This window comes from Diprion similis, chromosome 11 (assembly GCF_021155765.1).
Source record: "Diprion similis isolate iyDipSimi1 chromosome 11, iyDipSimi1.1, whole genome shotgun sequence".
Classification (NCBI taxonomy): domain Eukaryota; kingdom Metazoa; phylum Arthropoda; class Insecta; order Hymenoptera; family Diprionidae; genus Diprion; species Diprion similis.
In genome coordinates, this window is record NC_060115.1 from 8,877,697 (window position 1) to 8,901,899 (window position 24,203).

At 36.2% G+C, this 24,203-nt stretch overlaps 1 protein-coding gene across 1 annotated transcript in view; it reads left to right on the top strand.

Annotated features, from left to right (window-relative positions):
• Positions 1-22,073, top strand: part of LOC124412408 (synaptotagmin-5) — a 53,397-nt gene extending 31,324 nt beyond the window's left edge. The window contains exons 4-11 of the mRNA XM_046892258.1: positions 17,079-17,136; positions 17,750-17,969; positions 19,391-19,615; positions 20,080-20,175; positions 20,696-20,969; positions 21,067-21,300; positions 21,466-21,630; positions 21,695-22,073. Of these exons, the coding sequence (XP_046748214.1) occupies positions 17,079-17,136; positions 17,750-17,969; positions 19,391-19,615; positions 20,080-20,175; positions 20,696-20,969; positions 21,067-21,300; positions 21,466-21,630; positions 21,695-21,868 (1,446 nt within the window). The 3' untranslated portion in view covers positions 21,869-22,073. The remainder of the gene's footprint in view (positions 1-17,078; positions 17,137-17,749; positions 17,970-19,390; positions 19,616-20,079; positions 20,176-20,695; positions 20,970-21,066; positions 21,301-21,465; positions 21,631-21,694) is intronic.
• Positions 22,074-24,203: the final 2,130 nt, after the last annotated feature.

A 24,203-nucleotide genomic window follows, 5' to 3' on the forward strand; every position in this document is an offset into this window, starting at 1 on the left:
TTAACGAAACGTCACAATTTCAGTCAGATTAATTTTCGACGAAAGAACAAGGATTATTATTCAACCAGCGAGAATTCAAACGATAAAATTATAACGCGGAGTGTAAAAAATCGGACGCCTTGCAGGATAATGTATAGTATATGTGTAACTGGATACATCGGATAATACTACGCGCCATGACATTATAAAAAAAAAAAAAAATAGCATTTCGTTTCCTCGAGAAAATGTAGGCTCGAATTTAGGTGACACTTTTTTTGTTATTTTCTTATTTTTACACAAATATTAATTCTAAATTTGAACGAAATTCTAAAACTTTTTACTTACCTTGTATCTTTTCGTTTCATTATTTTTTTCTCAATTACTTTTTGCGAGTTTCAATTCTCATTCTTTTTTCTCTATGTATCAATTTTTCTTCGGTCAGTGAATAGGAAAAAGAAAAAATTCATTCTCGCTGAAAAATACGATCTACTCGGATCGCTGTAAAAAATTTCATTTCAAAGCCCCCGAGAAGAATATAATTCAAAATCGTATTCCGCTGGATACTGCATTACGATGCAGGGATGGCGCATCGGATATGCACAATTAAATTGGTATAATGGACACGTGTATAAGGAGTGTGATATGGAATACATCCGGTAGATACGCAGAATCGCGTCGGATATCGAAGAGGCGTATTGATCTATAGCGGTATAGGAAAGCTCGTTCTATACGTCCTCTCCAAACTGTACACACATGTAGATATATACATACCATTATATGTATCGAGAGGATCGTGACTTTGCATTTTATTACCTGTAATCATAAATCTGTTGACGGCCCGCGATAAGATCTACGCTAAATTTTTTAAAACTATAATAAATTTCTATGCCCGGAGCATTGTACATACATATTATGGCTGGTGCAAAAAAACCGACTACTTTTTTATTTTTCAGTCTCGTGTGACAAAATGTTAGTTTTTGATGTTTTAAGAGCCCACTCCAAAGGACAGCTAAAAAAAAAAATTTTAAGAGGTCGCTCCAAATTTTTAAAAATGTCAAAAATCGTAAATTATATTTTCAGTATTTTGTTCGATTTTAAATTCATGTCGTGGTGTATTGTTATCGATTCTTTCTTACTAAATTAAAGACAAAAAATTTATGAAATTTTAATATGAATATTAAAAGGTCGCTCGAAAAGATCTAAAGAAATGCACCAAAAAATTGTAGAAAAAAATTATGAGCGACCTTTCAAAAATCAAATTTTAAACTGAAACTTTCGGAAACTTATTTTTTTTTGTCTACAAAATTATACCGTAACGAGAAAATTTTTTTTTAAATAAAAATCGATTTTCGACCATTTCTGACGTTTTGCCGAAGTTGTTACGCCTTTATTGAGCCATGAACTAACTATCCGTTATACGATTTGAATTTTTTACTAATTAAAAAGCAAATTTCGACTAATATACTCGGTACTCCGGAGTGACATTTTTAATAATCTTCTTCGATGGATCAGCAACGAAAAATTGGAAAATATCGATTTCAAGTAATGAAATTGGAACTTCCAATGCAACCGTGTTGCATTGTACAACGCAGCTTTCAATTAGAGAAACAGGAGCGAACGAAATAACCCAATTTCATCGGTAATAATCCGCAAAAATTTAGCATTTAACACACGCATGTAACATGCTTGTCGACCAATCGTCTACGTACACATGTTCATTGTTGGATATAGAAAAGTTAAAAAATTCCAGCTTATAATTATACTGCGAGTGAAATGTCATCGCACCTGCATTGAATTGATTCGATATGACAATAAAGCGTGTAATCGAATTCCAAAAAGGTAAAATTATAAATCTCACTTGAAGCTTTTTCGTTCTCCTTTACGTCACGGATCATTCTTCTATTGTAGACGTCAATATTTGTCATTACAAATCTCCAGAGAGAAAAAAAACATCCAAATCCCACACGCTTTATTTAATATTATACGTGGATCAGCGGAGGCTTGGGAAGATAAATGCAGCTTTCTTTATACATGCAGTGAATTTCTCAGGCATGCTTGTAACTTTAACGGCGCAATACGAATACGGTAGCCACAGGGGTAAAACGGTAGACGGGCAACGAAAATGTATTATGCACAGCTAGGGTAGTTTCTCCCCTTTTTTCCTTCGAGTTTACTTTGTTTATTTTTATTTTTTTTTTTTATTTTTTGTTTCATTATTTTTCCTTTCTCCCGTCGTCGTTTTATTTCAGTGAAAACTTTCAAGCTTTATATTATGTATACCTAACAAATGCAGAAGTAAAAATGGCGCGGAGAAAAATATAAGGTCGTTGTGACTTTTTTTTACGACGGACTGCGGCTTATGTGAGTTTCTTTTATTTCGCGTTGGTGAATAATTTTTCCCTTTTTTTTTTTTTTTCCTTTTGTCATTACCAATTATGCATAAGATGCAGTTTTACTTGATTCATCAAATTTTGGCCAGCTTTTTTAGATGAAAATTTCGATCTGAGTGCAATTTGGATGTATTATAGTATGGATTGAGGTGTGAAAATCTTTTAACGGTTAAACTTTTACGCCTTAACGTTTACGAGAATAACGTTGAACAATTTTATCACGTTTTAGAATTGAAACTTTGTCTTCGAATTCTTATCACTTCCTACTGTCGCGGGGCAAAAATATGGCCTAATGTGTTTTTCGTGTAAAAAAAAAGTCTAATCTTTCCGAATATGAAATCCCTTTCAAGGGTCATCCTTGGGGATTTGAAGAAGAACGCGTTTTTCGAGATTTTTACTCCTGTATGTTATGCGATGAGAAAAATTCGAGATTCTGGAATATTTACACCGACTTAATCAAGATTCTATCTTAATCCTGCGCTAAAAGTATTAAACCATAAAAAAATTATTATCTATGGTTAAGTATTCAAATCTTGGTGGATTGATTGGACGAAGTTTGTATTTTGCAAATTTGTTATAAAATTTAAAAGGGAGATTGAAAAAGCTGCAAGTACTTGCAACCAACAATTTTCAAAAACCGAGAAATCCTGTTTCTTCTTTTTTGGCATAGTTATTTGTAAACAATTTGTTGAAAGAAACAAAAAAAAAACCTGGCACTGACAGCTTTTTTCAATTCTCCTCATCAATTTTCATCCAGTGTCTCGTATTCGATATCTTGTACAGAACGTCGATTTTGCGAACAATTTTGCGAACAATTCACGTGTACCGCACACAAAGTGAAAAGTTGGTTTATTAGCTCGAAAATCTGAGGTTTGAAATCGATTAAGGAAAAAAAAGTCTTACCTCGCGTGGGAAAAAGAGAAAAAAAAACCTGCGATACAAAAATAGGAAGAAAATTGTACAAACATATGTTAATAACGTGAATGAATCGACCACTAGAATCTTATGAGAAATCCCGGGAAAACGGTGAATTATACATATGATATTCCGAATCTGGGTGGTCTCGTTAATCACTGTCGCTCGATTACGTCCATATTTAATTTTGAATGATCCTTGAAAGTCGAGTCCTTCAGATTTCAACTGGGTGGGCTTTATACGCCTGTATAAATATAAGTACACCCCCGTATTGCTTTCCTGCAGGGTTGAAAATTTCTTGAAATCAATTACACGACTGATGGAAAGATCTGAAAGCAGTGTATAGGTATATGTATGTTGTTTATGTGCGTATTTATAAATAATGTATGTATATATATTATATATGTGCGTGTGTGTGTGCAAGTGTGTACGCACGCAGGGTAAGCAAAGCGGAAAATCGATATCCTTATCGTCGGAAAGGACGCGCTTCGAACGACCTTGACCAACGATACGACGGGATTCGGATTCTATCAAGCTCGGTGCTTTTATAAAACGTTATACGTAGGTCTGTATCCTATCGTTTTCTGCCGCTGCTATTGCCGCAGGTTTTCGTTCTCACGGTCGTGCAAAAACCCGGATGATAAATAAAATGGGATACATACCGAAACGAGAAAAAAAATCTGAAGACAATCTGGAGAGGAATCTTGCTCGCTTGTTTCTATTTTCTGAGATAATGGTAAAATGCGCAGACATTGGCGTTCAGATTTTCTATTTTCACATGGCGCAAGATATTGTGATAAATGATAATCGGTAATCGAAGACGGATGTTTGAAAATCAGTTTCTTTTCTTTTACAAATTTTTAGTACCGTGTGGCAGAGATAACGCGAAAAATCGACAATTTTTATTCAATTCATTACGAGACGGACGACTTACATTTGGTACTCATAAAATTATTACATTCGTAAGATGCGAAACTCTTTTGAAAAATAAGGAATACTGGATTGATGAACAAAAATTTGTTGGTATACGTATGAGATATCGATGATAATTTATTTCAGAATGATTAAAAATTTAGCCAATTCGATTTATGTCACGTTACAATGGATCATTTTATCCCGAAGATTCTTTTTCTACTAAGTAATTGATTTTGAAACTGATTCTTTTTCATTTCAAAAATCAATTAAACATTGCTGTTAAACATCGTTGTAATATCAAATATTTAACGATCCCAACGTGTTAAAAAAAAAGTGTTACATCAAATTTTCATCCTAGAGTGAAATTAAACAAAACTAGCAGATTTTTAATCAGTTTAAAGCGATTTGAAACCGCGCTACGATATCCAAGCTTTTCTTCGCAACTCCAGGACTTTGTATTTTTGTATATTAAAAGCCTACATCCTAGCTTGCGAATATACTTAATAACTTGATTAATACTCAACACACATACGACTACCTTGTAATAAAATTAATTTGAACTATTGATTTTCACCTCGAGTAATTACCAGTCGGGATATTCACATTACCTGTTCACTATACTGCGTTTTTCATTCTCCAACAGAATGTATCTTGAATTTTCTCTCGTTTCATACTCGATATTATACAGGTTATACTCATCATGAGAATTGGCACACCGGATATACGTGAAAATCTATTTCGAAAACCGCGTATATAAACATGAAGAAGCGCGTTTCCGCACGATCAGTATAACGAGAATAAATATTGACTAAAAAAAAAAATAAAAAATAAAAAAAATAAAATACCTCGGGATTTCTCAACCCTCCGTCACCACGCAGATAAGGGTTTAAAAATACAAATAATACATTTGTATATATACACTACAATTTACTTATTTCCGTCGGTTGTTTATTTTTTATTTATCTATTTTCTTTGCTTTTACAATCTTTATGCTATATTCTATCGTAAAATGTAGGTCTGCATCGTTTTCGGAGGGGCAAATCCAACCCTGGAATAATATATTAATCCAAATTCCGTGACGCATTGCATAATCCACCTTACACTAGACGGTGTGAAATATTACCTGTACATACATATAACTGAGCGAATAGATCCTTCATCCAGGCATCAGACATATATATATATATATATATATATGTATATGTGCATATATATACACCAGGTATATAATACCGCTGAGGGAGAGCGTGAGAGAGAGAGAGTGAGAGAGAATATACGCTATGTTTCTGTAACCTGTTGCGGCGCACGCAGCGTCTATTTTACTTCTCTCCATTTTCCCTCGCGCCTCCCCTTCGCCGCCATGGTCCCGTAGTATATACACTAGGGTGTCCCTTATTTAGGGTGTTGACGAAGTTTTGCTGCCCCATCCACCAAATCAACTTCAAATAATTAGAAAACAATTGTCTAATTTTTTCAGATTTCTACCCCAACTCTGAGATAGTCCGCTTTGTGGTCGAAGTTTCTTATGGAAAAAACATGGGAAAAACTTGATTCCTCGATATATATTTTGTTGCAAGAGTAAGAATATTTTTTTTTAATCTGTAACTGCGAGGTTTTAGTGGGCATTAGTGCTACTATCTGTAATAAAAATTTACATCACGATATCAGCAAATCTAGACGAATCGCACTTCCACAAAATGAGACAAAAAGTCAGATTTCGAGGGTGGTGCAATTCGTCGAGATTGCGTGGTATGATTATGTGAATTTTTTTTCCAGACAATAGCACTATTGTCGACTAAAACCTCATAGTTATAAATTTTTTTTAACATTATTACTTTTACAATAAAATATATACTGAGAAAAATAGTTTTTCACATGTTATTTCCATAAGAAACTTCGACTAGGAACTGGACTATCCTAGAGTTGAGGTAAGAATCTGAAAAAATTAGGTAGTTGTTTTCTAATTATTCGAAATTGATTTCGGGGGTGGGGCGGCAAAAATTCGTCAACACCTTAAATAAGGGACACCCTTACGTATGATTCTATGTACCATATTACATACATAGACATTTATGCGAAGCATATAATAAGTGTACCTACCGATCGTATACGGGCCCGTTAAAGTTAAGATGCGCTCCCTAGTTTTTTAATATTCATCACAGTGAGTCTTTGGAATTATGGTTTCAGGAAACTTACTTGCCTGAAATTATACGTTTTCCTTGATTATTATGCAAAATAATAATTCTTACGCATAATAATATATGACGTAAAAATTATACATTTTTTTCTTATGTTGCCTTTTGTTAAAACATGACTGCAGATAATCCGTACAGCATAGTATGAAAAACTCCAAAATTTCAGAAAAACAAAAACGTACAACGTCTAAAGTGGTGATAAATAAAATCACACATATTTTTATCCAACAATGTTTCGAATCGTTCTCTGTTTATAAATTAATAAAATGATTTTTAAAACACTTAAACTTCTTTCACACGGTCAAATCGTACGGTAATCAAGTAAGCGTGCATGAGCAGAGAATGAAATTCGCACAGCAGAAAACCTGCAGATTGCAGAGTTAATATAATTATGTATCTACACGCATGATAATGCATCGAGCATATACATATAAATACACCCTCGTAACTACGTGCGCTACGTATATATATATATATATATATACACGCGACGGTCGGTACCGGCGCGATTGGGAAGGAGGGAAGGATCTGCGACGGTAGTCGGGACTCGACGCGCAACCCCGAACCGTCAGACAGAGCGTCGCGACGCCTCGAACGTTGTGCGTATCTGACTGTAAACAGAGAGAGTGCAGGGGAATCACCCAGGGATAGTTAGGGAAACGGTGTGAATGGGGAGCCTGGGGGAATTTTTAACGATAAAAATTAAGTAATCGGCAAGAGAGACATTCGAGATATTCGAGATATTCGGTGAAAGGTGTGATTTACTTATACGGTCACCTCGATTACAATGCATCCCGATTACTTCGAAGAGTCATAGGAATTAGCACCACCTGCGGTCTTTTAACTGTCACCATGATTCACCTTATATCTGCCTAATACCGTCGATATACTATATATATATATATATATATATAAATGTATATACATTTGTGTGCGTGTATGCGTATGTGCATGTATGTACAGGGAATATATGTAATCTGTAATTCACCTGCGGTAATCGAGTGTATTTTAGGCATATGATATTACATGTAATATATACTGTTTAACAATCAAATCGGATAATAAAACCATATGCCTTCTTATAATTGTGGAGAAACACGATTCGCGAGGAATATGTAACGTATGAGAAGGTTTACACGGAGAATTTAAATAACAGCGTGTATAAACGAAACCTCGAATCTCATTTTAAGAAACACGTGAAAATCATCTTAATGAAAATAATAAATAACAATAAACGATGCGTTTATGGTAAAGGTATTTTCGGCGAGTGATAAAAAAAAAGAAAAAGAATAAAAATAAAATATACCGACAATAACGTTCAATCAGCCTATGTTTTTAAACCGAAGCAAAGAGCCAGACAATCACTTGTACAATCATACACGTCGTATATGTATCGATAGTTGAATAAAGTGTACAGTTAAAAAAAAAAAAAAAAAAAACTAACAAATAAACGTAAGTAAAAAAGAAAGAAGAAGAAGAAGAAGAATAAAAAAATCAGTTTACTCGTAATTATCGGTTACAATCAATCGTTAATACAAGATAAATATCCTAATTTTCGAATTTATAACTATAATACATGTGCGCGCGTGATTTAGGATTAAAAAGTAAAGAAAAAGAAGAAGAAGAGGCTACGATTGTAAAGATCGAAAATCGATAAGAGGAGGCGAAAATCGGCGAGCAGGAGACAGAGGCTAGGCGTTAGCGCTGGTACTAGACGAACTCGTCAAAGTGCCCGACAAATTGTCAGAAGTATTTGGGGATGTGCTGAAGCTGGCATGCGGCGGCGGGGACGGGGACGTGGCTGGGGGCGGACCCGGGGCCGGCAACGAGAAGACGAACACGACGAGCGTAGTTACGAAAATTGGCGTCGCAACCGGAATCGCGAAATTCAGAGCCCGGAGCACCCAAAGGGCCAGGGCTCGATCACCCCTCTGCTCTGTCGCCACAACTGACAGCGCTGACAGCACAATTTCCACTGCAAGCTCCGAGGTACGACCCCGCAGCTTTTAATAACCTTTCAAACCTACCCCGAAACTTGTCGCAATAATATGCATGTACTTTGCTACGACGTATAGAAATTACACGCAGAGAATGAAAGACTAAGGTTTTAAAGTGCAGAAATTCACTCTAGAAACAGGGATAATTACTGCGCTAAGAGGAAAATCTCATATATTTATATATGAAATGTTTCTATTCATTAATAATATATTTCAGCGTCGGTTTCATTCAAATATTCCAAGCTCATAAAGAAATCACCCCGTTCATTGCCTATCTTTGGGGGTCGTTTATACCCCTTTAAACCATTTTTCCGCAGATAAAAAAAAAATACGTCCCTTTTAATATTCATTGTTCTACACAACATATATGAGTCTCAACGAAATCACTGGGGGACACCAAACTGATGTTCCTTGTGAGATAAATTTCTTGACACGGTTATTGTTCATTTTTACACCATAATCGAAAAATATAGATCACATTGAATAAAAAAAAAACACTAATTTGTTGTAATTCAAAGAGTGTTTAAACGGTTATCGTAACGCTATATCAACGTCACTAGAATTTTTTACTAACTGTGATAGTCATTTTAATTTTTCTCACTGTAGATGGAACACCAAATTGTATAATTTTTTTTCTTTCTTTCAAACAATCGACTCAATGGTGAGGAAAACTTATAATGCAGGAGATGACTCTAAACTCGCAGTAGTTATACGATTCGAGTTTAATCAGATAAAACCGAAACTTTGCCGAGAGTGGGTATTATGGTTTAGTTTTAGTGTCTGCCTACGGAGGTATGTATGTACATACATTTCCCACTACAGGGTACGTTGGAGATTGGAGATCATCTTCTCACGGCAAAGGCTTATGGAATTAGGTTCTCTCTCTCCTTCCCTTTATAAGTATATATGTATGAACACTTATAGCTCAGATTTCACGCGCAAGTTGAAACTCTTGCTGCGTCTGCAAGTGGAGAATCGCTGCAGGAGATGATATCGAAGAAATAGAAGGAGAGAAAGAAAATTATTTTTATTATACAAATAGCGCGATTGAACTGAATGACTGAGAATCCGAAAGCAGGTATAATTTTATTCGCGAAGTTCCAAGTTTCCGGTATACTCCGGTGAACTTTTCGCTTATTTATTCACCCCCTCCTTCGAGACAATTTACGACAACTTTTACTTTCGAGAATTCTTACTAGGTTTAACGATACTTCAATCGGCGAAAATATTATGCCCTAGGTAGGTAAAGTACTTTGGGCGAGAAGCTACGACAAATTCTGCGCGACGGAGCTTATCCTAGACTGGAGAAGAATTGTGATCCTGCAATTGAGTGGCTTGCATTTTTTTTGTACCGTGGACTCGCAGACTCATAATGATTTGATTTGATGAATTTGATTTTTCCACAAAAATAGTGCATATCATGAAATTTATGATTTAGAACAATCTTCTTGTCGACCTTATCTTTAGGTAGAATCTACCAACCAAGCTTCGGATCGTCAATAATACACGCTGGGTGTGGTCAGATAAGAAAATTTTCTGAAATTCGCGTTCTTGGTCATCTTCGTGAACTTTTTCCACTTTTTTATAGAATACTTTATCAGCAATCCTCTCTTTTGGCACTTGCTGAATGTACGCTACTGACTTTTTTCACATTTTTTCACTCCATCGTTTGTGAAAATGGTGAAAAATATTTATGAAACATTGTTGATTACAGTTTATACTTCCCTGAAATTTTACATCGTAGGTATTTTAACTGAAAATTATATCTTTCGAAAGAAACTAATTCTCTAACGAAAATATACAGTCTAGAATTTGTATCCAATGATATTTACCTTAATTCAATTTTTTTTCAAATCATCACCGTTGGAACTGAAGTAAAAATTTTATGACAAATTGTAATTTATAATTTGGATTTGAAGACAAATGTTTTTTTTCTGCAAAAAGTGAGCTTTTTCCGGAAAGCACCGCAATACATTGAATCACAACATAATATGAATAAGACAAGAGAAAGCGCTCCATTTTACAAAGAAAGCTCGGACGTGAACCGTTTATTTTCTTTTTTGTCTCAGACCTCCCCATTCCCGTTTAGGGGTCGCGTGATTTTCTCCAACAATGGGCCCGAGTCTGACCCATTACGACACCCGTTCTGAGTATTTTCCCGTAGCGTGTCTTGGTGGAGTTTCTATTGTAGACGGAAGCTCTCGGCAAAAAGCTCGAGATCACCGTTCTCGAAAACGGCGAGGCCCGAGGGTCTGCAAACAAAATAGGACAAATATATTGCCGATGTTCAGTCCGCGGGAAAGGAAAGTTCAACGGTTGAGGCGTTAAGCTCACTGATGTATTGTTGATGGCAGAATATAAGAGGTTGTTCTCCCTCACTTGTTGCGTTTCCATTCTCAGCGTCTGATGTAAGAAAAGCTACTGCCATGCACTCTGAAAGACGAACTATATTACAGTATACACACAAGGGGTGTGAAAAAGTGTAAAGGGCGAATAAATCAAGGGATCGAACGAGCTGTGTTTTGTAATTTTTAAAAACAATAAGGTATAATTTTTTTTCAGTGTGCGACGACGAATGGAATTAAATTTCAGAGTATATTAATATAATGAAAGAGTAAAAACAGAAATGATCGTGTTTCATTCTGTTCAAATACCTGTAATTAAATCTTTTTACAACTTTGCGTTGAAACGGTGTAATGATGGTAATAATAATAATAATAATAATAATAATAACAACAACAATGAGTTGAGAGTTGTCGAAACCGCATTCGTCGTTTGAATGAGACTAACGATAAACAGGGAGAATATAATACGAACGAACATATAAGCTGTTTTATTTTTTGAACCGAAAAACAAAAAGTTTTTTTTTTTTTTGTTTACATTTGTTACAAACTTTTGTTGGTTAATGAGAATTCATGTGGTTGGACGGTCCGTGGTAAACCATCGAAGCGATTTCCTCAAAACGCTGCAGTATTATCCTGTCGCAATTATTGATCTCTTTTTGTCTCTTTTTCTTTAACGAGCCACTTTTAACAGTAGTTATACGGTTGTAGGGTGGAGGGCAATTTCAGTTACGTAAGGTCAGAGGTTGACAATTCCCAGAGCTCCGGGGCGTTGCACTGCAGGAGTTTAGAGCGAAGCACTCAATTGGTTTGACATTAAGTGCAGCTCAAGGGTGGTAGGAATACCCTTTGGCCGCTATCGCTTTAGAGGGATGTTAATACGTATCTAAGAAGAATCTAGCATAACGACTATCCGTTCGATATAATGGTTTTTAATATTGTTGGAATTACAGGTAAATGAATAATTTAATTTGGTTATAGTTGACAACACTTGCATTTATTTTGAATCTCTTTAGTTGGCTACTTTTTTTTTTTTTTTTTTTTTTTTGTTTTCATGAAACATTACACGAATATTAAATTATCGCAATACATAGTATTATTGTAACAAATTTTCGTTTGATGTAACAATAAAGAAATGGCACAAAAACTACGAAATCGCAATAGTAAATTCGTAGTTTTCGTGCCATTTCTTCATTTCTGCATCAAATAAAAATGTGTCGGAGTCTTTTTGTTCAGAATTGTATATAGAATGGGGCTGTTAAACCCTTATTTGCATTTAAAATACGTGGACTTTGATATCTGAAGATACGTACAACAACGTTAAACTCGACCAGAGCACCCCCTTAATGACTGCATAGTAATCAGAACTCTAGAAATTTCTCTCGGCGAACTGCAGCGCCAGTTGCGAAGGGTAAGAAACGCTCGACGGGGTCGGAGTTCATCAACGTTATATGTATTTTAATAACGCGCATTGACCTGTCAGATTTGAAAACAGGAAACTCATTAGCGTTGGCAGGACCTTCGCAAACGGCATTCCAATGATGCAAGAGCCGCAGGTGAATAATTGCTCTCTGCCTAACGATACTCTCACATCTCTACAATAATAATAATAATAATAATAATAATAATGATAATAATAATAATAATAATGATAATGATAATACCTAGTAATAATAGCAATAATTGATTAAACGTCAAGTGCTTCCTGCGGAATCAGTACAACAACGGTGTACTAATTAAAATCCGTTACCAGATTGTATACATATACGTATATACTATGTAGGTATAGGTATATTCAGCAGCTTTAGAAGATGAGAAATCATCCTCCTCCTCCTAGCTTTGTGTTACACTCATAATCGAAAATAAACCGCCTCATTTTGCAAATCTGCTCGTCCGTTATAAGGTCGAGGGGTTTATTGTGTACGTTTAATATCAACAAATTCGATAGTGTTCTGCACTCTCGATATTAGTTTCTGTATCCTCGAGGGTTTTCACGTCGCTTGAGTAAAGTACGTTATCACAATAATTATTATAGAAGCGTGCAGATCCGGGGGGACAGGGGGGGGGGGCAAGAATCGATTATATAAAACAATTTTTTCGCCATCTTCTTCTTATTTTCTGGTTATATTATAACGCTGTATTAACTGGATCATTATACACGGTGATGCTTTTAAATTGGAAACGCCTGCACTAACCGATAATTTATCATCTGCAATACTCGCCGTCATCATCTTCATCATCATATACGTCTGATCGTTATATTATTACACGGCGTGATAAAAATCACGGTCAGATTTCACCGCGGATGAAATTATAATCGTATTATACATATGTATAAAGTTGTATATGGGTATATATACAAAGGGTGTACGGATAGAGTTGTAAAGGAACTTTGATGCAAAACTCACAACCCCGGGGATATTCACGCTAATAACGATTATCCCAACGTTCATAAGTGAATAATTATAACGTATAATAAATCACGGACGTGAAAGGGTGATCAACCCTTTTCAACAGTGTTGTGCATAAATGTATGTTCGTCCTCATCTTTGACCACTTCAAGTTAGTACCCTTAACTTGAAGAAACGTTGAAGGAAATTTTTTTTTTGGTCGCAGCTTCGGAATAGCTTTGAAATAGTTGAAATTTGCGTAATATAACTTTCTCTAATATAAGTAATCGATTACTAATCTACCTTAATGTAAGTAATTACGTCACATGTATACATGTACTAATAGTCTATATATGTATAATCAAGGATTCCGCGATCATGAAGAAAAGACTTCATTCACAAAATTGTAAGGTTTTCCAAATTATTTTTTTCATATTAATTTTTCTCACGAAAGGACAATGACGAGCATGACGACGTGCCTGTAAATATTGTACGTAATCAGGGTGAAATTTCTGTTTTTTCGAGCAGTACTACGCATGTATAACAATGGAGTACAGACTCTGGGGGTGCGTTAACACTTGTTGATATCATAACTTACAGATGTGCATATACGAGGGCTAAGGAGATGAAAAAACTTATGTAAAAAAAAAAAATCCTGCCCCTGCGTGACTGTACAATACTGTACTATTTATAGAATCGTACACACGCACATGTATGGGGTATTCCACGTAAATTCAACTAGGGTCTAACCCTTGCGCTATTGGATTTGGTTTCCGACTTTTTATATCGTTGGTCCAACTCTTCAATTTTTCAGATTTTTCCTACTCCCTCAGCGTTCCCAGATCTCCGTAAATGATGATATTTTGACAGTAATTGCAATATTTTTGAAAATCATGAAAAAAAATTACTAACTAACTAAAATTTTTTTATACATATTTGAATTAATTCATAAATTTCTTAGTCATTTTGACTTTTTGCTTTGAATTTTTTTTTCAAATCTCAATATATCTTGCCTGATATAACAACAATTTGGAAATTACGATTGAAATTCAAAGAAAAATCTTCAATCCAAAATCATTTTTTTTAGTCATTTTAATTTGTCAATTTTGAAATTCAATAAAAATTTCCAAATTGTTTTTGTATAGTTTCTTCAAATTTGGTTGAAATATTTTCGGTTTTAGCCACAGAATTTATGAAATTTTTTTCATAATTTTCAAAAATGTCAAGGAGCTCTAGGGGGCTGCGTGGTAGAAAAAATCTGAAAAATATTGAAATGATTTTTAGAGTTGGAACAACGATATAAAAAATCGTGGACCAAATCCAAGAGGGTGAGAATCAGACCGTAGTCGAATTGACGTGGAATGCCCCATATACATACAAATGTCAAGCGCATTCAACTACGAAAAAACTTAAAGTATAACTTATCTTACACTCTTGGTTGTAGCTGGTATGTATCTAAGGTATGCATGTAGATAGTAACCTTCGTTACCAGGTTCCCAGTGGCTAACTATTTTCTTGAAATCAAAACTGGACGAGTTTTCTTTGCATAGAAATTTTACGTTTCTATGACCAAAGTATCGTTTGTTTCTCCTTCACTCGCGTCATTAATCATTTGCACGTAAAATTTGATTAGAAAAGTAAACTCATTCCAGTTTTGATTCCAAAAAAATAGTTAGCCACTGAGACATATTAATGAACATTACTTCACAGTAAAATACTTCAACCTTTCGGCTAACTTGTTTTAAATCCAAAACAAAATGCGAGTTTAATTCTTATCTATACGAATTATGTGACAACGCATCCAATTTTCTCACGTCAGCTGCATCGCCAGTCATTATCACATAGTTCGTATAGATTTGAACACACATTTTATTTCGGACCGAGAACAAGTTAGCCGTAAAGTTAGACTTTTATGCATTTTACTATACATGTAGGTACATCTGTTTGTGTGTACGCGCGCGCGCGCGTGTGTGTCTACAATTTGCAGGCAGCACTCGAGATTTGTGATTTTAGATATTTTCAAGGGGTGCCGAGCGAAAGGCGCCCAACCCATAATTCCCCCTCCGGCACCCCTTGACGCCGCGCCATCATCCCCATAACAGTCGCCCCGGTTGCTCCGGTCGCCCGCGCCACTCGGAGAGTATCGACCCGCGGCGGAGGGTGGCTTCGAGCCACCCTCCTCACCTCCCCATCATTCCTCTCCCTCTTCCTCGCCCTCACCCTCTCACCCCTCGTCCTTTTTCGAAGCTCGTCTAACCAGCGCGGGGAGAAAGTTCGGCGAGCTTTACTTCGCGGAGGCAAACCGTGCAACAGCCAGCCAGCCATCTACACCATACCATACCATCATCTACCCTGAGTCCGACATGCCGCTTCGACTCATACTATCCATAGACCACAAAGAGTGAAAGTCATACCCCTCACCCTGAAAATAGTTAGACACGCTGATGTAGGCAGGGAGGAAGCTGTGGAGGATTATATATGTATAAATGTATATTTATTTGTGTATAAGGGTGTTTCAGAAAAAAATAATTTACGATTTTCCACCGTGGCACTCCCTAGCAAGTTTTTTCAGGTTAAAAGAAAGATTCTAAGTTATGTGGAAGACTGCACTCGTTTGATGTTTCGAGTAGTAGTACTAAGAAAACAGACAAAAAAATAATAATTCTCAGAAAATTTACGGGATGGAATTAAAAAAAAAAAAAAACTTTTTGGTAGATTCGTACCTTATATCTACCGAAATTACTACTCAGTTTTGTGGGGGGGAAAACCAACACAGGCCGGTATTATTATCTCTTTCCTATATCCGTAATACAACAATATATCAACCGGGAATCTCATTCTCCTAAGTTAAAAGTTCGTATTAAAGTATAACTATTTTGTGAGGTTGAATCGATAATGAAAAGTCGTCAGATACACGTCTCAAACATCAACTATAGAGACTTAATATTACAGGTGTGGGTCTTATTTGTAACGTAAGAAATTAAAAAACCATTTTTATTCGCGAATCTTCATAAATTCGAAAAAATGTAAAGATTAAAAATTCAACTGAATACGGTTTACCGCATAACGTAACACGCTGACCATTTGAAAGAATCTTTTTTGTAACCAAACAAACTTTTTACGGAATGCCATGCTCGAAAATGGCAAAATTATTTTTTCCGCTACACCCTAATATGTATATAGTTATAAATTCGTACATCATACATATATGTTCACCAGCTGATGGGAAGAGGGTCGCGGCACTTTAGAACAGACACTGGCGAACCCTCATCGTTTTTTCATCCCCCCTTCTTTTTCTTACTCTTTTTTGTTTTTTATTCTTTATCACTTTTCTCCACACACAGCACACTCGCGTGAACACGCCCTGCGCGATGGACTTATTGACAGGTTTCAAGCCTCGTGGGAGACGATTACTTGGATCGATTTCTCAAACTTGAGCGTGAATATATACCTATATATTTATACATAAACAAAACTGTTTATCTTTTTGTTTTTTATTACAGCCCAGGTGTAAAGTTTATTGATATAAATTTTAAAAAGGAAGAGATATATTGTAACTAAATGCTTAGACTACTGCTAAATATAGGACGTTCTGTCGTGAATAAAATTAAGCATCGGAAAATGTATAACGTTTGGTAGTTAATTGCAGCGCTAATCACTTCCGAGTAATTGTAGAGAAGGATAAAACAAACGGCGTTTGTACAGTCGACACGAAGTCGATTTTTTGCTTCAATACTTTTAATTACTTTTCATCGTATATATATATATATATATATATAGTGTCGTTCTTTTCTCTCTTAGACAGATGGTGCTTGGAAATATTGCCCAGCAGCTTCCGTTTCAGAAACTACTTATCCGTCTCTCTTATTTTCTGTGCAGTATTATATTTCATGCTTATTATAAATACTGGCTGATTCTGAAATTTTTAACTCTCTCGTTTTTCTCGATATTTCAGGAATTTAATGTCGCCAAGGAACAGCACGCCGTTCAGCCGTCGGCTGTTACGGAATCAGGTAAACCTTTTCACAGTTTGTAGCAATAAATATTCTATGGACGATAAACTCGTATAGTGGTAATAATATGTATTCTGAAAAGAGAACGAGAGCTTTTAACGCAGAAATTGAAGAAAATTATATTCAAAGACTTAACTACGGATTTTTGCAAATTCATTTTAGTTTCGCGTGCGAAAGTAAAATTTTACACCAATAATTTCTCGTCGCCACGCAGAAATGAGCTGTTTAAATAAATTCAGGCTACTTTGAAAAAAGAAGTATTTTCATTCATCCGGATCACGGGATGGTTCGATTAATGTTATTTTGAAGTATTTTTCAAATCTACTAATACTCGATCAAATAATTTCCCTTCCATGAGAACTAAATTTTTATTAAAAAAAAAAACAGCTATATACAATTCCGTGAATAGAGAAACGTGAAAAATGGCGCTTCCAATTACAATATCCGTTCAACGTGACAAGGGTCGTGTGATTTTGTCCTAAAATGGCGTAAAGAATCGACCCTACACGAGCTTTCCTCTCGCCTGCTCCATCAATCTCTTCGTTCATCGATCATAACCGCGGAATGAATTCAATGGCCGGAAATTAACGAACGAAAATAATCGCTCCTTCAGGTGGCGGGCTGCCTCATCAGAGTCGCAGCTACCCTGGAGGGGGAGGGAGGCCCCTGGCGAGAACACCATCCGTGAGCTCCCAGAGCTCGTTGGAGGGAGCATCTGGGTCCTCGGTTCACCGAGGCTCGTCTCCGCAGATCAGAGCTTTCGGTCCGGACGGTCGTCACTACCTTGACGCCGCCCACACAGCCTCTTCATACCCCCCGAGCAGGGGCTCGAGGTGATTAACACTTCACCCTGCTCTGTTTGCCATATAAAATATACCCATGAGTGCCAGGAGTCCAAGGAAGTTTCTACTTTTGGTTGTAGCTGTTGTGCTCTAGGGTGGTGCTTGTTTTTGACTTTTTCGAAATTTCGTAATAAACAGATGAATATGAACTAGGATGGGTAAAAAAAACCTACTATTTTTTTTTTGTCACTTTATACTCTGAAAAATCGGTTGCTATACACCTCTAAAAAATACTCACCAAATATGAGCTCTTAATTTTGATAGGAAGGTTCTCCGCTTTATAGTTTTCCATTTATTCCTCAGTATTAGAAACGAAAATTTATATCTCTCTATTAAATGTTCGTTAAAGAATATCTCCTTTCATATTCTCGTAGGAAATTGAACGCTCTACAAAAAAGGTCTTTTATAATTTTTCCGTAAACTTTACCGTTTAAAAGATATCAAAGGTTTAAGTTTTATTATTTTAAGACAAATTTCTGTTTTGCTTATGAATTTTATAACTCGTTAAAAAAATTTTTTTTATGAAATGCGCAGTCCATATTTTTGTAGGAAATTAACTGTTCTATAAAAATGGTCTCTTATGATTTGTCGATTAAATTAAGCGTTTCAAAAATATTCATCGTCAAACTCCAATGGTTCCAAATTTTGCAATACATTATATGTCTACGAGTAGACCGATGAAGAAGTGGTTGAATATTGGAAATTTATACGTTGATAATTAACTATTCGATTCGATCGGGGTTTAATTTGTTCAAAACTATGCGCGTCAAGCTTCATTCACATGTAATTTTTATTAGAATAAATTAACAGACAGCATTGTTGTCGTTTATTATAACGCCAACTATTTCGATCGATGACATGTTTTGCGATTTCCACGATATCTCAAAAGCGGTTGAATCGATTTATTTCAAACTCGGACGCGTGTATTCTTGGGCACTTGAATCTCGTTGTTTTTATGTATGACAACGTATGTCGTTGTTGTTTAATCACCAAAAAATATGTTTATCATAAAAAAAGAAACAATAATAGGAATCGTGGCAAAGAGGATAAATTACCGAAAAATATAATTAACTATCGCCAAATTTGAGGTAAACCTGTTTGACGTGAGCCATTTCTTAGGCATCATAGACACCGCAAAAAACGTCAAGGAACGAAATGGTTCATGTCATTGTCTACAACAATGCTTCCCGTTGAATCATCATAATTAAAATAATATGTAAACGAAGCGATCTTTCTGCATATTTTTGAATAAATGAAACTCAATCGAATCGAATAATTGATTGTCAAGGTATGTAAATTCCTAAAATTCACTCACTTTTTCACCCGGCTACAATCCCCTATAAACCCCTTTAGAAGCTCGCCCCTACGGCCGAGGCTTTTGAAAGCGCAAGATTCTAAGGTTCTCCTCTTAGGTCGCCATCTCCTGCCCGCGCCGCATCCTTGGACGCCCGGAGTGCGAGTCCTGCAAGCTGCTGTGGCAGCGGCGCCCTTAGCGGAACCGCATCGCCCTCGCAAAGCTCCCTCGTGTCTTTAGCCACCATCACGAGCTCATCCGTGTCCTGCGGATCGGCAGGGGTAGCCCACAGAGCTCGATGTCTCTCGCCTCTTCTCATTCCACCCCCGAGGGCATCCGGAAGGTAAATATTGTACAAGAGGGGCTTACGCCCGATAAGGCAGGAACCTACCTTAGGTTCTCAAAAAGCAAGTGGTTTTCAAGAATTTTTTCGATAGGGAAAAATCGAATGTATATTTTTCAAATTCTGAGGATTTTTTGTTACTAGTTCGAACCACATCTGGTAATTTTTTCAAATCATTTGAACCATATTTGATCGAGTTATTATTATTATTATTACCTACGTTTCACGGCAGGTCTTCACGTGTGTTGGCAATTCGCAATTTTTATCTGAAACCAACGGAACTGAAATTTGTTCATTGTAATGCGTCTGTTGATGTGGAGTATTGCACCGATTGTTATCTAAAGAAACACTTATCTATCCGTGTAAAATTTTGCACCCTTGTGTCTTTTGGCTTCCGGCGAAAATCGGTATTCGCCGTTTTACACCCCTGTAATACAGTTTTATACTCTTGACGAATTTTACAGCGACACAGGACCCGCGCTACCGACTTCACCCCTCGGCTCTCTGCAGCCGGATCTTTACCCCCGCAGAGATGGTCCGCTACTCATCGATACGCGCAGGTTTGAAACTTTCTTCGGATTATGATTACTGAAAGTTCAGAAGCGGTGTCGATCAACTTACTGGATCAAACCAAACCACATTCAAATAGAGTATAAGAATGAAAGAATGCGTTGCCTGCTTTGGATAGATCGTTTTTCAAAGTGTAACAATCGACCATGTCTACACTAACGGGTCCCAAGGTGAAACCATTCCCCTCGACTGGAGTCAAATTTAATTTTAGATTCCTGTCACGTATAAATGTGTAATATAAATTTATTAATATATACGAGAATGGAAATTCACGTGAACATGGATAGTAATTCATGCGGAATATATAAGGTTTTTCATAGAATAACGAAATAAAGTCAGGTCCAACAGAAATTGAGAAAATTTTGTAGAATCCGAAGAAGAGTAGTAGGTTTTTCAAAAAAACTTCTTTCAAAAACTGGAATATTTTCATTGAGTAAAAGCTTCTGTTTCTTAATGACCGAAGATGGGTTTCAAACATTGAACCGCGTCCTAAAGTTCATTGCATTGCAGGTCCGGACCCAGTCTAGGCAGACTGCACCTGCGTCTGCAGTACGACTTTGACAGATCGGACCTGAACGTGCACCTGATCGAGGCGCACGATCTAGCGGGTAGTGATCAGGGCGGATTCAACGATCCTTACGTGAAATTGACCCTGAATCCCGAGGTGGATACGAGGAAGAGGCAGACCTCGGTCTACCGTGACAACCCGAATCCGTTCTTCGACGAACACTTCAAGTTTCCAGTCAGCTACGAGGAACTGCAGGACAAGACTCTCGTGCTACAGGCAATGATTTATTCTGTGATAGATCGCGGCGTCACGGCGCGTTTCAAAAGTACTCAATTCATTCCCTACGTCACATGTGTCTTCTTCCGAACCGTAGGTGTTCGACTATGACCGCTATTCGAGAAACGACGTTATTGGATCGGTCCGGGTGATGATGGACAAGTTGGAACTGGTATCATCGACGTCTTCGGTTGAGATATGGGGCGAGATCGCCCGCGAGAGAAAACCACCTGGAGAGAGGCAGGAAGTATTGCTGTCTCTTTCCTATCTCTCCAAAGCAGAGTTGCTCACCGTTGCCATGCTGAAAGCTCGAAACCTGTTCCCTCCTCAGGTAAGGTGAAGCCATTTATAAGGCTCTCGATAACGCGTTGCGTTATTGCTGCATACGTGAAGTAAATCGCGCGATCCAACTTCTGATCATCGATATGAAAAACGATATCGTGACGAAAGAAGCCAGATCGAATCAATTCAATTCATCCTCTATACCATCCGACAGGACAAGGAGTGTCTCGATCCATTTGTTAAAGTCTACCTTCTATCCGGAGGTACGAAAGTTAAGAAGAGAAAAACCAAGACCCAAAAGGGCACCAGAGATCCGGTCTGGAACGAGCCGTTGTCCTTCAACGTTCCACAGTCGGCGATCTCCTCCTCGTCTATAGAGGTACGTTGTGTAACCGTTATTCGCGATGCGTAAATCTGACCCAAGACGACACTTTGATCCATAGATCTGCGTGCTGGATTCGAACAGCGGAAACAACACACCCGTCGGTACTTGCACCGTTGGTCCAGGGTCGAATTTGGTCAGCGGCGACAAGGCGGACAGTTTGGGTCGAGACCACTGGCTTTTGGCGACCCAATCTCCGTCCAAGGCAATCGCCATGTGGCACCCGCTGCATTAGTACAACGCTAACGTAACTTAAGGTTCAGTCGTACAGAAGAGGAATAAAAACGCTCTGAACTATATTCAATGACGAACATGTGGAGAAGAGGTATCCTTGAATTGTCTGAGGAGACAAAAAGGACAAACAGAAATTAATATCATTATACACGTGAGTTAGACCTGATCGATTGACACGGCCTGTCTGAAATTATACATTGCAAATTATATGAGTTTCGATTATAGTTGATTCTTATTCGAGTTATAATGCGAATTTATTCTGTCGAATAATTTGGGTAAGTATACACGTATTTCATATAAATTTGTTGCATTTAAGGATAAAAAATAAAAATTACCAGCTAGACTGATGGAGATGAAGAAACTTAACGAAACAAAGGTGGCCAATGTTTTTTACTTTGCATTTTCGTATACAGAAATTTGGACTTTTTTCTCATGTACAGAAGTGAAAAGACAAAAGTTTACAACATATTCATCCGATTGCACACCGCACCAACGAAGAGAACCGTCAATTAGAATTTGAAATGTATATTTATTAAATAAATAACGATTACGCGTATGCGTTTGTTATAGGTACGGTCAGTCAAACAAAGTACAAGAATATATGTAGAGACGTGAAAAATAAGAAGTCGACGCACATATTATATGTGATATGTTCCTACGACGCGAGAAAGAATATACGATTATATTATACATATAATATGCGTCCAATTTAACCCGAAGCAGGTCTCAAATTATAAATATATATAATGAATGAAACAACATTATTATGATATATTAATGGACGAATGAATTAAAATATACACAAATATGAATATAAATATATAACTACATGACGTACGGTATACAGGTGGTTATAAGTTAATAGAAAATTTGGAAAATTATACAAAAAATAAAAGGCCTACGTAATGCGGACCGTACAATTTTCATGAATTGTGGCCTGGTAATTATGTCTTATTGAATGTTTTATATATATATATCATATATATATAATACTGATGATAAAATATGAAAAATAATAATTAAAAGAACGAAACGAAGAGAAAAGAAGAAAAATAAAAAAATAGAACAATAATACACTTTGCGTTCTAAATTATAATTAAATTATTATTACACGTATACACAGGGATAAAGCAAAGCAACATAAAAATGCATGATCTATTATATATATATATATATATTACGACGTAAACTAATCGTGAATATGAATATTGTATATGTATATTATACACGTGCGAAGTATTATAGTGATAATTCAATCAGGTATAATGATTGATAAATGCCCCCCATAAGGATTTAATAATGTTCGATCAAAACTTTAATTCAAATACATAAGTATGAAATTTATTATTTAGTTGTTGAGATATGCGTTGAACAATATCATGTATTCTCGTCATTGGTTCAAAAACTTTTCAAATTTAAATAGAAAATACATATTTCACGTGAAAACACTAAAAACTCAAGCTACAGTTCCAAAACTGTTTATAGTCTGACTTAAGTCTAATATATACTACATAATATTATTTACCTTATCGTTAACGAAAACTTGCGTGACCAAAATCCGACATATCGCGTTTGATATAAAATTTTCAATCAAACATTGACGTTCGTTCAACTTGTGTTCTGAACAAAAAGAGAATTAAAAAACTAAAAAAAGAAACAAATAAACAGTTCAATGTTAAGTAATTATGGGAATCCATTATCCCGTAGCAATATACTAATATACGTTGATTGCATATACTGAAGCGTATTATTGAATTCATGAACTCTATGACACATTATATGATACATATTATACAGAGTTTCCATTTCAATTAAGCCGCTTTAATAGTTTTCTAAGTAATGGAAATTCAAAGATTTTACAAATAAAATTTACCTGGTTTTGAGGTGGGAGCCACGCATGAAAATCAATTGAATTTCTCTACTTCGACTTACTTTGGTCATTTTGTCCGCGTTTTTTTACTTAAATTAAGCTGTTGCAGCCGATGATAACACAAGAATATTTTCATTTTGATTTATTAACACAAAAAGCTAGCAGAAGTAAATATTTTCCAATAAAATAATCTGGATCTAGTCAACTTTTATTAAATAAAATATATATTTTCATTATTTTTTTACTCCGAATTCGGCTACATAATTCAGTAATTCTTTCAGTAATTTTTATTCGAAACTGCATTATTCGCTAGTTTGGAAATTTTTGATGACATGCACGTAGCAGGTGCGTTAAGGTGGAACACTCTGTATACAAGGCATCCCATTTTAAATTACTCATTATCACTTTTAGAAAACAGCAAATAGGTAAAATGCTGAATAAGATTTTATGCACGTAATATCAGTTT